Below are 16,623 nucleotides of genomic sequence, written 5' to 3'. Positions count from 1 at the left end.
AACCAATCAGCCCGAGCCAGGCACCTGCAGTCCTTTCTCCCCCATTAACAACCCCCATATCAAAACCGAAGGTCAGGTTGGAAAGATTTGGTGGTTAAGAGCACATGCTGCTCATGAGTTCTGATCCTAGCACCCATGTCTGATGACTCACAACCACCTACAACTCCAGCTCTAGGGGATCTGATGCCCTCATCTTGCCTCTGTGGGTACCCCTCAGACACATACATAAAAAAATTTAAAATAAAATAAGAATGCTATAAAATATTTGTGGACTCTGTCAATTTTTCCCAACCCTCTGCCACTGTAGTCACTGGCTCTGTAAGCAATGTCAGAGTATATAATATTATACACACCCAGAATCCTAGCCTGGGCTACATGAAATAAAAGGGAAAAAACAGGTTAAATAAATAGAATAATAATGTAAGATAGAATGGACAGGTGCAGGGACTTTGTCTAGCTTATCGGAAGGTGGGCAGCTTACTTACCACTGTGTCTCTGTCTTAGTCACTCTGCTGTTGTGAAGAGACACCATTGCCAAGGCAGCGCTTAAAAAAGAAAGCATTTAACTGGGGGCTTGTTTACAGTTTCAGAGGCTTGGTCCATTACTACGGTGAGGGGCGTGGTAGGAGGATGTCGGCACTCGTGGCACTGGAGCAGTAGTGAGAGCTGCAGCCGGATCTGATTGCCAAGAAAGAAAAAGACAGCCTGGCGTGGGCCTTTGAATCCTCAAAGCTTGCCCCTAGTGACGCACCTTCAACAAGGCCACACCTCCTCATCCTTCTAATCCTTCTCAAGTCGTGCCGCTTCCTGATGGCTCAGCATTCAAGTGTGCGAGCATGTGGGGGCCATTCTTGTTTAAACCACCACAGTCTAAAGATTGCTATGCAGTTTACATAGTGGGAGGGTGAATATGTTTTCCATGCACACGCAGCTCAAATGTCATTCACAGGCTATGAGCTTAAATGATAGAAAGACTTTTTTTTCCCTGTTGGTTTGTTTAAACACAGGGATATGGATAAGGCTTTTTTCAGTGATGTTTTAATATTTAGTTGTAGACAGTTACAGGAAGGAAAAAACAATCCAGGTTTCCTTGGGTAGTTCAAGCAGGCCTCATACTCTTGAGTTCTTTCCAAAATGTTGAGATTACAGAGTGCTGGGATTTCAGGTGTGTGCCGCCCTGCCTGGAGAAACTCCGACCTGCAGAGCCTTTAAGATGCGATCACGTGTGCTAGACACTTGAAGTCCTGTCAGACACTGTGATCTGCTTCCCACCTCCCCACCTTCACACTCTCTTTGCCTCCGTGCTTTGGTTGATATTTGCTGGACCAGCAAAGCACTTGGTCTCACCCGAGAGCTTTATCATCATCCAAAGGTGAGCGAGTCTCATCCGAGTGCGTGCAGTGGCTTTCCTGACCGTTTGTCTTACCTGGCTGGATGACTTCATGCAGTGCTGCCACATTCGGTCCTCCCAGAGTCTCCTGTGCATTGCATCCTGTTACTGTACTTAGATATCCCCTCCTCCCTCTTTCTGCAGGGTCTCACTGCAGAGTTGCAGAGGCCGAAAGCTGGGCTTTTAAACCTGTACCACCATACCACACCCTGCTTGAAGATGTCTTCTATCTCTGCTCATCCCTTTACCTATATAGAGATTGTGTGTGTGTGTGTGTGTGTGTGTGTGTGTGTGTGTGTGTGTGATCAGAAGAGGGTGTTGGATCCCCTACAACTGGAGTTACAGACAGTTTAAGTCTTCATGTGGGCACTGGGAGCTGAACCCCCAGTCCTCTGCAAGAGCAGCAAATGCAACCTCTGAGCCATCTCTGCAGCCACACACTCATGTTGTCATAGAATGAATTGGTTTAGTTTGTCTCCCAACCTGCATTTCTTTGTCTGTCTGTCTGTCTGTCTGTTTGGAGGGTGGGGTGTTAGATGTAGTTCCACTGTGTACACCAGACTGACTTGAACTTTCAGTGACCCTCTGCCTTCTGAGTACAGGCAAACATGGGTCCTCACACCAAACATCCCTGTGCTTTTTTTTTTTAAGATTTAAAAAAAAAACCAAAAAACCCAAAACATTGCTTTCTTTGAAATTCTGGAAATTGAATCCAAGACCTTGTGCCTTATTTGTGCTACTAAGCACCCTACTACATTCTGTCTCAGCCCCCCGAAACGCACACCTCCCAGTGTCGTCATCATAAACATCATATACTTCCTTTGAGACGCTTCTCTCGTTGGTCTGAAGCTTATCAACTGGGCCAGACTGGCTGGCCTGTGAGCCCCAGAGATCTGCTTCCCTGTCACTGGGATTACAGGTGTGCATGTGGAAGAGTTCATCAGGCTGAGTAATGCATTCATTAGCATCTCAGTCTTTATGGTGTCACTGTTAAAAACTATGTTTTTTTAAGCAGTTCTTTTTTTTTTTTAATCCCCCGAGGGGGTGCACCATTCCTGGAGGTACTGCAATACCAGGTCGATGCGTGGAGTGGACGGAGCAAGCTCCTATTCCAACTCCTAGTTCCAAAAATCCATTTAATATATTGTCCTCGGATAGAAGACGTATCAGATATTAAACTGATAAGAACAGATACTACACTTGATCTTAGCCAAAAGGCCAAGAAGCGATTTTTAAGCAGTTCTTATGTTTGAATTTTACTTCTCTTTCTTTTTTTTTTAAAGATTTATTTATTTATTATATATAAGTACATTGTAGCTGTCTTCAAACACCCCAGAAGAGGGCATCAGATCTCATTACAGATGGTGGTGAACCACCATGTGTTTGCTGGGAATTGAACTCTGGAAGAGCAGTCAGTGCTCTTAACCACTGAGCCACCTCTCCAGCCCCCCTTACTTCTCTCTCATGTGTACGGGTGTTTTGCCTACATGCATGCATGTGAACCACACGTGTGACTAGGACCGGTGTTAGATCCTCTAAAACGAGTGGCTCTGAGCTGCCATGTGGGTGCTGAGAATTGAACTTGGGTCCTATTCAAGAGCAGCCAATTCTCTCCTTGCTCCTGCACCATCTCTCCAGCCCGCTTCGGCCTCTTTTTGGCAGTGTTTAAATACATCCTCTGTTATCACTGCAGCCACCCTTCCGCACTGTAGGTCATCACTAAAACTCATCCCCCAGTAGAGCTGAAATCGTGGCTGTCTCTTGGGCAGCCTCCCCCCACCTCCTTCTCTTCGGATCACTTTCCTGTTCCCCCTTTAGACGCCACGTGTGAGCGAGTGGTCAGACTGCTTAAATTTCAGTGTCTGGCTTACCGTGTGCAGTGTCGCCGAGAATGGCCAAATTTCCTACCTTTTAAAGGCAGACAGTAGATACCAGCCCTGTTTTCCCTAATCATACGCTAATGAGGCGAGAGCGGACGTGGGCCTGAGGTGCACAGACTTGTTTAGCACATCAACCTGCTTCCTTCTCTGTGCAGTCCATTTAGGACGGGAGGGTTTCACGGATCGTTCTCCGGTTTTCTGAAGCACAGCCGTACTATTTTTTTTTTAAAATAGCTATTCTGGTTTACACTCCACCTTCTCTGCACAGAGTCTCAGTTTTCTTCCCTCCTCACCAACACTTGCAGTCATACTGGCCTCTCTAATAGCTGTAAACCGATATCTCGTTATGGCCTAACTCGGTCCCTGTGCGTTCCATGTATATGTTATTTCATTTGTTTATGTTGGGGGATTAAACCCAGAACATGGTATATGCCAAACATGTGCTCTACCACTGAGCTATACTGTCTTATACTGTCTTCAGCCCCTGGCCCCTAAGGATTCTTTAAAAAAAAAAAAAGTTACTGTGTGAATGTGTGTGATACCTTATATGTGTGTGATGTCTTGTATCGTATGTACACATACAGGGATCGGGGGACAACCTTCAGGTCAGCTCTCTCGTTTTACCGTGAGTCCTGGGGATCAAAGGGAGGCCATCGAACTTGGCCATAAATACCTTTACCAGTTAAGCCAGCTCATCACCCCCAGTAAACACATTAAAAAAGAAATCCCTTCGGCTAAGCAGTCGCGGTGGCCCACACCTGTAATCCTAGCACACCGGAAGCTCAGGCAGAGGGATCATGAGTTTGAGGCCAATCTGGGTTTCATAGCAAAGGCCCCGTCTAGGGAAAAGAAAAATTCCCATCTAATTAAGCACTAGTAATTATGAGCGTGAGTCTTTAAAATACAACACAAAACCTTGGTGTTTTATAGCAAGTAGCAAGAGACTCAGAGGGAATCGTGCCAACAGAAGTGATAGCTAACAGGAATAAATTCCCACAGGGGAGGCGTTACTCTTTTTAAAGCGTAGCTGCCAGGGTATACAGCCTGCCTCCTGGGCACTTTAGGCTCTTTGATCTCTTGTGGCCTCCTCTTCAGATTGAACCATGTATAACGATGCCAGCTTAGGCGCCTGGAAAAAACTACCTCACAAAAAAGAGTTTGTCAGGGTGATTTTTTTTTTAAAGATTATTACAGGTAGTTGTGAACTGCCTGATGTGGGTGCTAGGAACTGAACTCTGGTCTTCTGGAAGAGCACAGTCATTCTTAACCGCTGAGCCGTCTCTCCAGCCCCTCAGGAACGATTCTCATTTACGTGTTTAGTTTTCAGTTGCGTGCATGTGAGTTCGAGAGCCCACGGACGCCTTGTGGCCTCGAGCTCCCCGAAGCCGGAGTTCACAGGCAAGTGTGAACTGCCTGGATGTGAACCTGGGAATTGAACTCGGGTCCCCTGGAAGACCCTTGCATGCTTTTAGCCTCCAAGCCATTTCTCCAGCTCCGAGGAGTGATTTTGATACTATATTCATTGATCTCTCTCGCTCGCTCAATGGTTCCGTAAAGTTAATTTTGTAATTGGAGGAACTTGAGTTTCCAGATACTTTAGATACAGATGCTGAGAAACAGTCACTGAAGGGCATGGGTGGGTTGCACAGCGCTTACTTAATAAAGTAAGGTGCCCAGGAACAAGCAGGAGCAGAGAGTGAGTCATGGTTGTCCGTCTCAGGTCAGGGCCGACGGAGATGTGTTGTGGTGGTTGGTGATGACGGTTTACGTATTAGGAAGACCGTCGAGGTTGGTATCATAGTTCTGGTATTATGAGTTGTGCTGTTGCTTTTGTTAGGGACTGAGTGTCATACGTGGAGTGGGGCTCCTCCTGCCCCACTTCGAAGTGGGACGAGATACAGAAGTGTGTAGTCACGCCTGGTCCTAACGCAGCGCTGCGGGTCATGCCGCTAGGCAGTTACTCTCCCTGCCGTGCTCCGTCCCACCACAGTAGAAATGTTTTCAGTGTGACTTTGGCGGCATTCCACCTTAGCTTGAGAAGTTAAGGATTCTAAGTAGGTGGTTCCCCCCTCCCCCCAGACTCTGGTATATTGGGAAACATTAAGAAAGACACAGAAAATCACTTTAATTGGATATAGGGAAAGGAAATTATTATTATTTTTTTTTCTTTTTTTCGGAGCTGGGGACCGAACCCAGGGCCTTGCGTTTGCTAGGCAAGCGCTCTACCACTGAGCTAAATCCCCAACCCCGGAAAGGAAATTATTAATCGTCCAAACAATATTTCATACGGCTGTTCCCATGCTTAGGAACTGTGCCATGCCCATGGCTGTAAAGGATCAGGTCTCCAGGCTCCAGCCCCGTGGAGAGGCTGTGTTGTAAGGAGGGTCGGCAATGCTTAGGGAGAATTTTGAAATCTGCTGAGTATTTCTTACCCTGCAGATTCTAATGTTTAAGAGGGAGAATGAGCTGTTCCCAGATATAAGCATATTTTTTACTCTGGGCTATGAGTTAAGTCATATTTTGTTCTCGTGTTAACAAAACTTTTGTCTTTGGGAGGAAAACTGAGGTTGCACCTGCTCATCCTTGCCTTAGGTACTACTTGGAAGCAAGAATTGTGTGTTTTCCAACTTTTCATCTGGAATATAGCTCTGGCTGGGACATGTGCGTAAATGGTTTTAAAAGGATCTGTAGATGAAATACCACTTTGAAAAGTTGCTCTAGTCTTACATAATTCCGTTAAGCACAGATATTCATGTACTTTTCTAAATGCCTTTACTAGCTTTTATATGTGACATTATTAGCTGTAATATTGTTTTGGGCTGAGTTCTCTTGTGGGAAGTGTATTCTTACTACTTCATAAATACCACTACAAAAATAAACCAATCTTTTTGAAATGCACTCTCACTATGTAGATTTTCTTTTTCTTTTTCCAAAGATAGGGCCTTACTATGTAGTCCTGACTGCCCTCAAACACATAGAAATTCATTTATTTCTGCATCTTGGGTGCTGGGATTAAAGACATTTGCCACCATACACAGCAAATAAAACACATAAAATATTTATGATCCAGGGAGTTTCATAGTAAAAGTGTGCTTGGAAGTTCATAGTTAGATGACCCATAGCTATGGCTAGGAGTAGTGAATTCTACATTAATTATTTTTACAATTATATTTCACTTAGGGGGTGACATAGGATAGCTTACTTTACCATAATTCACCAGACACTAAATATGACTTAGCAGTATTTATAGAGCTCAACTTGACTAGAGGGTTTTTTTGACCTTGGAGCTAAGAAAAGTGTTGAACTCTTAGCAGCCCAGCCTCCAAGAGCATCACTGACTGTGAGGGACAGGTGTGCCAGCTCTTGCCTATACTTTGTCTAGGAATGCTGTGCTCCTCAGATAAGGCCCTGATGAAGGGAAAGGTGTGTGTGTTGGGCCAAGTATGGTGGCACACACCTTTACCCGCAGAACTCGGGAAGCAGAGGCAGGAGGAACTCCTGAGTTTGAGACCAGCCTGGTCAAGAGTGTCAAAACAAAACATCAAAGAAATAGAAAAAGAAAATTATGTGTCCTAAGTGGCCCTAGGACCCCTTGGCTATGTGCAGTATATGCGTCTCCCGCTCCGAGGTGAGCAGTGCAACCGGATGAGAAGCCGGTTAGGATGGGAATGTGGTGTGCAGCCGTGAAGACTTTCTGTAGCAGTCTCTGCTGGTCTCCTGCTCGGCGGTGTCTTTCTTAGGGCATTTTCAGCTTTGCTTCCCTTAAGTTTTTGGTTCATTTTAAAAACGTGTTTACTTAGTAATCTTAGCATAGAATTCGGAGTTCATAGTGGGAAGACTCTGACATAACAATGACAGCTTTTGCTTTCACAAGGTTGTCTGGGTCTTTGAAGAGTGAGGTTTTACTTTAAAGCATCGTCAAGAAATCAGTCTATATTTCAAATGCAAAAAAACAAAACAAAACAGAAAAACCCAACCCAAACAAGCAAACAAACAAAAACCAGCTCTTGGGTTGAAATACAGCCTTTAGAGGAAAGGGTCCTCACTATGTATTACTGGGTGTCCTGGACTCACTATGTAAACTAGGCTGGCTTCAACCTCTGCCTCAGCCTCCCAAGTGCTGGGACTAAGGTCGTGTGCCATCATGCCAGTAGCCCAGTCCTCTTGACTGCATGTTTTTGTTTTTGTTTTTGTTTTTGTTTTTTTCTTGTTCAAATCTTATTCTGAGACCAGAAGGAAAGCAAATGTTTTTGATCAGTTTAGAAAGTACTTGGGAAAACTTTAAGTGTTGACAGTCGAATGACTGCCTGACAGCTCAGTGGTGCTCTTCCTGTCCTATAGGACTTTCCAGTTAGGTTGTACAGTTAGTCTTTGTGAACGTTTGCAGTACAGATGGCGACCCACGTGGCTGCCGACAGTGAGCACAATGGCGTTCATCTCGTGTCTTTTCAAACGAGTAAATACCTCACCTGCTCCTGTAGAGTTTAGTTGCTTGCACTGAGCTTGGAGCATAAGACCCATGCAGTTGGCGGCAGGGCCTGCTGGGGTGCGCCTGGCACTTTCCAGATACTGTGGAATACACGGATCGGCAGGTTGTTGCGTGAGCATGATGTAGACCAAGAGCAGGCTGGCTTGAAGGATCTGAAAATGGGGCATTTTGTGACTTGAGTTGTAGAATAGAGAGTTTTGTTCCGTGGGTGCTTTATTTGAACCCTTGGGTTACTAATAGGTTTAATTCGATTGTTGTGGTATTGAAGTGGTTACAGGCATGATAGCTGTGCCCACTTTAAACATAGGTTCCTTGATTGTTACCTGTTATGGCATGATCCTGTGCCAGTCATTCAGCTGGACCTTTGTTCTTCAACTACAGCCCTAATAAAAGTAATAGGAATATGCACGTTGCCTTTTAGTCTTCTAAGTCATTTTATAGAAATGGTTTGCTTCCCTTTTCTCAGTGCTCAAGAAAGAAAGAAGCAGAGGGAGAAAGTGACTCGTCTAAGCTCACATACCTGAGACTAGCAGAGCTGAGTCCCAAAGACAGACTTTCTGATGTCTCAGCCCAACAAACCTGGTCTGATCCCCTCTAAAACGTCCAAGATTTTGTGATTTTTTTAAAAGTTAGTCCCCCCCTTGTTTGAAATAATTTACCTATAGTGTTTGTTTGTTTCTCCTAAACCACTCTTTAATTGTTTTTACTTCTGAGCTAAGCTGTAGACTTCTTGCCAAAGGCCCGGGATTCAGTCCCCAACACCAAAATATAAAGTAACTAAATCCCTGGTCTACAGGGTGAGTTCCCGGACAGCCAGGGCTACACAGAGAAACCTGTCTTCAAAAACAAACAAAAATGGACAAGGATGGGCTTGATGGTGCATGCTTGCAGTTCATTCTGGGCTGGGGGCAGAGGGTGAGCACCTTTGAGACGACTAGCCTGGGTTATGACACTGAGACCCTGGTGTCCCTTCTTCCTAAAAGGAGAGGTTTTGGGTTGATTGGGCCTGAGTGATGTTGATAACTTTTTTGATACTGAGCCATCCAGTCTGAAGATCCACAGAAATGTATTTGGCTTCTTCAAAACGTATTTTTATTATTTCGTGTGTGGATGTTTAGCCTTCATGCGTGTCTGTGCATGCGGCTTCCTGGAGAGTATCGGATCCTCTGGAACTAGAGTTATGTGTGGTTGCGAATCATCATGTGGGTGCTGGGAATCCAACCGGAACCCAGTCCCCTGCGAGAGCAAGTGCTGTTAACACTGGAGCCGTCTCCAGCCCTATTTGGCTTCTGTTATTTTAAGAGAAAGGCATAGAGGGTTTTTGTTTGTTTGTTTTGTTTTGTTACAAATGTTCACAATAAAAGTTTATTTTAAACTAAGAGAATTTTAAAAACTACTTTTAACCTAGTGACAAAAGAAACTTAAAAAAAAAGACTCTAATATATGTTCTTTAGATTGAATACATTTTTGGAATTATAATACTTTTTAAAAAATATATTTTCTGAAGAGAATATCATCTTTCTTTTCTTCCTTTCTGGAGACTGGGTTTCTCTGTGTAGCTCTGTCTGTTCTGGAACTCGATGTAGATCAGGCTGGCCTTGAACTCACAAGGCAGCTGCCGCTGCCTCCCAAGTGCTGGGATTAAAGGCATGTGGCACCGCCGACCATCTTCATCTTCCTCTTAAATACTTATTTTATTTTGTGTGTATAGATATTTTGCCTTATGTTGCCTTCACTTACGTTTGTGTAGTGTGTATTGCTCTGGTGCTCTCAGAGGCTGAAGAGGGCATCAGATCCCTGGGAACTAGAGTTTCAGGTGGTTCTGAGTTGCCGTCGTGTGGGTGCTATGAATCAAACCCAGGTCCTCCAGAAGATCGACCAGTGCTCCTAACGACTGAGGCATCTGTCCACCTTAGTCTTGGAGGAAAAAAAAATGCTGCCTAAAGCCTTTGCGTTTAAGAGATGAACTGCTGCCGTGTCTAAAATGTTTCATTTGCTTGATAAGTGGTTAAGGACCTCATTAATGCCTGGCTCTAGTTTTAAACTGAGGAAGAGCTCTTCAGTGGGAATGCACCCTGGTCATCTGCTGGTGCTGTCCACAGGAGGAAACTCTGCAGACGTTAAATGTTGGGACACAGTTGGGGATTTACCAGACTTCAGCATAGTGTTGTTTGTTTGTGTGGGTTTTGTTTGTAGAATCTGAAATATTCCTTCTCCTGCACCCCTTCCCCTCCCTCTCCTTTCCCCTCCCCTCTTTCCCTTTCTAGAAAGAACTTTTTCTGATTCAGTAAATTCATGCCAATCAGTATGCATATCTGTAGACTTTTTCTTGAGAACTCGTCCAAAATAGACTGAAAGATTCTTAGTATCTTTACGGTGGGTTAAAAGTTAGAGGTAAGGAGAGTTTTTACTTTTACCTTTCCTAAGCAGAATTGGGAATAAGAGGTTTCCCCGTCACTGTGTTTGGTCAGTTTACGATTCCTGTCACTATCACTGCTGCCAACCATTAGGGATCTTACCGCAGGGCATTTTAAGGTGGTACCATAAAATGAAAAGAGATCACCATATGGTTCCTGCTGTTCCCTATATGTCTGTAGCTATAATACTTGTTTTATTCGTGGCTGTGTATTTTTACATTGATTTGCTCATCAGTATTAACATTACCTTTTAAAGGTTTGGGCCTGTATCTGTAGTTTGAACTTCAGAACCATCCCTTCATTAATGCTCACCAGAGATGAGCTTTCAATGCACTGTTGAGTGACCACACTGCGTAATTATTACTATGTGTAATGAGCTCCGTGGCTGGGCCCATGGCTTTATAGACTGTCCGGATATTGATTAGGACGCACAGACCAGTTTCCCAATGCACTCGTTTCATCTAGGCCTTTCCCCTGGGATTTATTCACCCTTACGTTTTTGTTTCTGATTTTAAAATTATTTTCCTTTGTTGTAGGATGAGCAGTTCTTAGGTTTTGGCTCAGATGAAGAAGTCAGAGTGCGAAGCCCCACCAGGTCTCCTTCAGGTATGGCCAATGAAGCATGTGTCGCAGATCTGCCTTCTGTCTGTGAGGAGAGTGTGGCTTCTTGTTGCGAGGAAGGATGACTGCAGTCCAGGCTAGGAAACAAGGTGTGAGCTAGACTGGACGGACTGGTTCCTGCTGCCTGTGCTTGTAAATTCCTCTCTGTGTTTTTCTGGGTAATACTTGGGCATGGGAAGTAGGTTTCCACAGAACGATTTTGGGAAACTTGGTTAAGCTTATCATGTTCTATTCTACGGTAGCATTTATGTTTGTGGGGCAGCAGGAGGTGGGGGCGGGGTTGGCTCTTGGATTTTTGTAGATGAAATATAGTGTACTATTGTCAAAGAACCAGAAACGTGTTGGCTCTATACGATACCATTTGACCTAACCCTTAAAAGGCTGTACTAAAATAAAGAAACTGAAAATTACGTGGATGCTTCCAGTTATTAGCACTATTTATCAATGTTCTCAACAAAATTCTAGACCTACAAGCAGTTTCTTTCCTAAGATAGCCAGCAGACATCACCTTCATTAGGTTGGATAATTGAGTTGGAGGGAAGACTTGAGGTTCTTCTGATGGGAAGTCCACTCCTCATCTTGTCAGTATCCCAACTTGTATGGTTTTGGTTTTGCGGATAAACAGACGAGTAATATTGTTAGGTGTTTTTACTCTATTTAATCTGTGATGGTTGCTGACATTTGGCTCTCAGTTAGGAGTCATTAAATACGATATAGTAAACTAATTAAACACCCAAGGTGGCAACTTTTGTTTGCCCATTCATTGATGATATTGATACCTAGTTACTGGGACCAGTATTGTCGGCCCTGTTATTTGGACAGTAGCAGTGGTCTCTTTCAGAGGCGATGGAATCTTACGTCTTTGCACAGGAAAGGGACTTAGGGATGCTTACTCTAACTCTTCGCTTACAGTTGACAAAAACGAGGACGCTGACATGAGCGAGTGTGTCTTGAGAGTAAGAAGTTAGCCAGCTGAGTAAAGACCCTCTCTGCTCTGCTTTTTCTACTTGTCTGTGAAAGCTTCTTTTAAAAAGTAATATAGAAGTGGTTTTCAGAATTGCTGAAGTCGTCTGGGCAGCCCCATGAAATGCCCCACAGGGTTAAGGAGTCAAGTCTGTAGTCTTTGCTAATTCACAGTGGTTTCCAAGTGAGGTTTTTCTTGGCATCAGTTTACCTCGAATGTTCTTGTTATTTTAAAGCATCTGGATATGTTTATGAACCACTATCTACTGCCTTATAGTCCAGCACTTTGGTTATAATCAGTATATATTGAGGATTGGTTTGTAAACTCTTAATCTGTTAAGGGAAGTCTCCTATGTTGCTTGGTGGGGAATGCATTTGTGTTTCTATTGGAAAGTTCAACCATTAGACCTGGTTGATTTCTGTTTTGTTGGAAATCAACTCCATAGCACAAATATTCATAGTGTCTGAAGTCTCTTTTAATGTCTAGTAAGGGAGACTTTGGTCTCAGAAGAGAGTCGTATTTTATAACACTTAGAAACCAAGAAAGAATTCAAACAAACAAACAAACCATGGGCTTTTTTTTTTTTTTTTTGCCCAGGTTGGCATGAGCTCACTGTGTAGCCCCGACTAACCTTGAACTTGAGGTGTCTGTCTTTCCTTGCTTTGCACGTGTGAACCTGGCCACCAGAGCCAGAGGCAGAGCCAGAGCCAGAGGCAGAGGCAGAGGCAGTCCTTAGTGCATTTTCAGTACAAGCTGTGTTAGGTGTTAGGGCAGTATTGCTCCTTAACTGTCTTCATAGTAGCAGGCTGACCATCTTTATAATTTTGGAAAATCCTATTTCTAAGAAGATCTCAATATGGAACTCCATAGGCAGATCAGGATGACCTTAAACTTTCGGGTAGTCTCCTGCCTCTGCCTCCTTAGTGTTTGGTGTACAGGTGTGCCCCATCACATCTAGTGTTTCCTTTTATCTGAAATGACAATGATCTGTCTGAATCGATTGTCGATTTGACCTTCCCATCAACTGAGGCTAGATCGTTTTGTGACTTGGGACTAAGCAGTTGAAGAAGCCCTGGGGACAGTAGACTCAGGAGCTCGTCACACAGCCACGGTCTTGACTCACTCTCGTGCTACACACCGGCGACTGAGCCAGTGTCTCCGGAGTAGGCGTTTGTCTCTGAAGTGCTCCTTCCTTAGTTTACTCTACCAGAACAGATTGGAAATGCAGGCCACCGAGCTGCCGGGAAGGAGTCTGCTCACGTGAAAACTGATGTTCAGATTTATTCAAAGTCACAGTTACAGATTGCAAAGTTGGAATGTCCATTGTCATCGGGTTGAGCTGAGGGTGTGTGTGGGTGTGTGTGTGTGTGTGTGTGTGTGTGTGTGTGTGTTGTTGTGTTTGGTGTGTGATGCTTTGCTTTGTTTTGAGACAGGTCTTTCTGTGCAGTTCAAGGCTGACCTTAGACCTAGCCCTCTGTCTCTCGGCTACCTGATCGCTACCACTCTCAGCTTTTGAAACATGTTCTTGACTCTCTCTCTTCGTGAGCTGATTTTTTTTTTTTTTTTTTTTTTGTTTTTTTGTTTTTTGTTTTTTTAAACAGTTATTTTATTTATTCTTTTAATTTTAGGAAAGGCTTAAAAACTTGCTCATCTGAGGAGCCAGAATTTCTGTTTTCTAGATCACTTCAGTTGAAAACCTTATTTTGATTTTTTTACATCAAAAAAGTAATTAGATGTTTTCTTTTCAGGTGGGGGTGTTAGTGTTATTGTGTTATTGACTTAATTTCTTTGAGGTGATATTTGGTGAGAAGAAGTTAAGCACAGTTAAGATGTAGCATTGACTCAGTAGCCCCAGTGAGCTCGCTACACAGTGGCCTGTGCTAAATTATATTCGGCTTACCTAAGACCTGAACTACACGGCTAAATGTATGCTCTTCATTGTTTAATTTCCACACACAGTTAAAGCTAGTCCTCGAAAACCTCGCGGGAGACCTAGAAGTGGCTCTGACCGAAATCCAGCTATCCTCTCAGACCCATCTGTGTTTTCCCCTCTAAATAAATCAGAGACCAAATCTACAGATAAAATCAAGAAGAAGGATTCTAAGAGCATAGAAAAGAAGAGAGGAAGACCTCCCACCTTCCCTGGGGTGAAGATCAAAATCACACATGGAAAGGACATTGCAGAGTTAACACAAGGAAGCAAAGAGGACAGCCTGAAAAAGGTTAAACGGGCCCCTTCTGCTATGCTCCAGCAAGCCACAAAGATTAAAAAGTTAAGAGCAGGTAAACTGTCTCCTCTCAAGTCTAAGTTTAAGACAGGGAAGCTCCAGATAGGAAGGAAGGGGGTACAGATTGTAAGACGGCGAGGAAGGCCTCCATCCACGGAAAGGATAAAGACCCCTTCAGGCCTTCTCATTAATTCTGAACTGGAAAAGCCTCAGAAGGTCCGGAAAGACAAGGAAGGAACACCCCCACTCACAAAGGAAGATAAGACAGTTGTCAGACAAAGCCCTCGAAGGATTAAGCCGGTCAGGATTATTCCTTCCTCTAAAAGGACAGATGCCACAATTGCTAAGCAGCTCCTGCAGAGGGCCAAGAAGGGGGCGCAGAAGAAAATCGAGAAGGAGGCAGCGCAGCTGCAGGGAAGGAAGGTGAAGACACAGGTCAAGAATATCCGGCAGTTCATCATGCCTGTGGTCAGCGCCATCTCCTCGAGGATCATCAAGACTCCCCGACGGTTCATAGAGGATGAGGATTATGACCCTCCAATTAAAATTGCACGACTAGAATCTACACCCAACAGTAGGTTCAGCGCCACATCCTGCGGATCTTCCGAAAAGTCCAGTGCAGCTTCCCAGCACTCCTCTCAGATGTCTTCAGACTCCTCCCGATCTAGCAGTCCCAGTATCGATACCACCTCAGATTCCCAGGCCTCCGAAGAGATCCAGGCACTTCCCGAGGAGCGGAGTAATACCCCCGAAGTTCATACCCCACTGCCTATTTCCCAGTCCCCAGAAAATGAAAGTAATGACAGGAGAGGCAGGCGGTATTCGATGTCTGAGAGAAGCTTTGGATCTAGAACAACTAAAAAATTACCAACTCTACAAAGTGCCCCACAGCAGCAGACCTCCTCCTCGCCACCTCCACCTCTGCTTACTCCTCCCCCTCCACTGCAGCCAGCCTCCGGCATCTCTGACCACACGCCTTGGCTCATGCCTCCCACCATCCCCTTAGCATCACCATTCCTGCCTGCTTCTGCTGCTCCCATGCAAGGGAAGCGGAAATCTATTTTGCGGGAGCCAACATTTAGGTGGACTTCTTTAAAGCATTCGAGGTCAGAGCCACAGTACTTTTCCTCAGCAAAGTATGCCAAAGAAGGTCTGATTCGCAAACCAATATTTGATAACTTCCGACCCCCTCCACTGACTCCCGAGGATGTCGGCTTCGCTTCTGGTTTTTCTGCATCTGGTTCTGCAGCTTCGGCCCGGTTGTTCTCACCACTCCATTCTGGAACAAGGTTTGATATTCATAAGAGGAGCCCCATTCTGAGAGCTCCCAGATTTACTCCAAGTGAGGCACACTCTAGAATATTTGAGTCTGTGACCTTGCCTAGTAATCGAACTTCTTCTGGAGCGTCCTCTTCGGGAGTATCTAATAGAAAAAGGAAAAGGAAAGTGTTTAGTCCGATTCGGTCTGAACCAAGATCACCTTCTCACTCCATGAGGACAAGAAGCGGAAGGCTTAGCACCTCTGAGCTGTCACCTCTCACTCCCCCGTCTTCTGTCTCCTCCTCATTAAGCATTCCCGTTAGTCCTCTTGCCGCTAGTGCCTTAAACCCAACTTTTACTTTTCCTTCTCACTCCCTAACTCAGTCTGGGGAATCGACAGAGAAAAGTCAGAGAGCAAGGAAGCAGACTAGCGCTCCGGCAGAGCCGTTTTCATCAAACAGCCCTGCTCTCTTCCCGTGGTTCACCCCAGGCTCTCAGACCGAGAAGGGGAGAAAGAAAGACACAGCCCCGGAGGAGCTGTCCAAAGATCGCGATGCTGACAAGAGCGTGGAGAAGGACAAGAGTAGAGAGAGAGACCGGGAGAGAGAGAAGGAGAATAAGCGGGAGTCAAGGAAAGAGAAAAGGAAAAAGGGCTCAGACATTCAGAGTAGCTCTGCTTTGTATCCTGTGGGTCGGGTTTCCAAAGAGAAGGTTGCTGGAGAAGATGTTGGCACTTCATCTTCTGCCAAAAAAGCAACAGGGCGGAAGAAGTCTTCATCACTTGATTCTGGGGCTGATATTGCTCCTGTGACTCTTGGGGACACAACAGCTGTCAAAGCCAAAATTCTTATAAAGAAAGGGAGAGGAAATCTGGAAAAAAACAACTTGGATCTCGGCCCAACTGCCCCATCCCTGGAGAAGGAGAAAACCCTCTGCCTTTCCACTCCTTCACCTAGCACTGTTAAACATTCCACTTCCTCCATAGGCTCCATGTTGGCTCAGGCAGACAAGCTTCCAATGACTGACAAGAGGGTTGCCAGCCTCCTAAAAAAGGCCAAAGCCCAGCTCTGCAAGATAGAGAAGAGTAAGAGTCTCAAACAGACTGACCAGCCCAAAGCACAGGTACTCTCCCAGCTCGCCTGTTAAAACCAAGTCCATGGAGCCCCTTCTTGGGGCAGGTTTGGGTTAGGCTAAGTGTTTGAGCTGCATTGATTACAGGAGCTAGAGATGGGTGGTATGTGCATGGTCCTTCAAGGACCTGTAGCATTTTAAGAAGTAGAAAACTATGTTCCAGGGGCTGGAGAGATGGCCCAGTGGTTAAGAGCACTGACTGCTCTTCCAGAGGTCCTGAGTTCAATTCCCAGCAACCACACG

General features: G+C 44.9%; 1 protein-coding gene and 1 non-coding gene across 2 annotated transcripts in view; one reads left to right on the top strand and one right to left on the bottom strand.

Annotated features, from left to right (window-relative positions):
- Positions 1-16,623, top strand: part of Kmt2a (lysine methyltransferase 2A) — a 79,783-nt gene that overhangs the window by 21,193 nt on the left and 41,967 nt on the right. Inside the window, 2 exon segments of the mRNA XM_032910990.1 lie at positions 10,713-10,782; positions 13,721-16,371. Of these exon segments, the coding sequence (XP_032766881.1) occupies positions 10,713-10,782; positions 13,721-16,371 (2,721 nt within the window).
- LOC116908437 lies at positions 2,430-2,620 on the bottom strand. The gene has a single exon (XR_004388965.1). It is a non-coding gene; the product is annotated as a U2 spliceosomal RNA (small nuclear RNA).

The sequence above is a fragment of the Rattus rattus genome, chromosome 8, assembly GCF_011064425.1.
Source record: "Rattus rattus isolate New Zealand chromosome 8, Rrattus_CSIRO_v1, whole genome shotgun sequence".
In the NCBI taxonomy this organism is placed as follows: Eukaryota; Metazoa; Chordata; class Mammalia; order Rodentia; family Muridae; genus Rattus; species Rattus rattus.
This window is presented reverse-complemented; position numbering and strand designations above follow the sequence as displayed.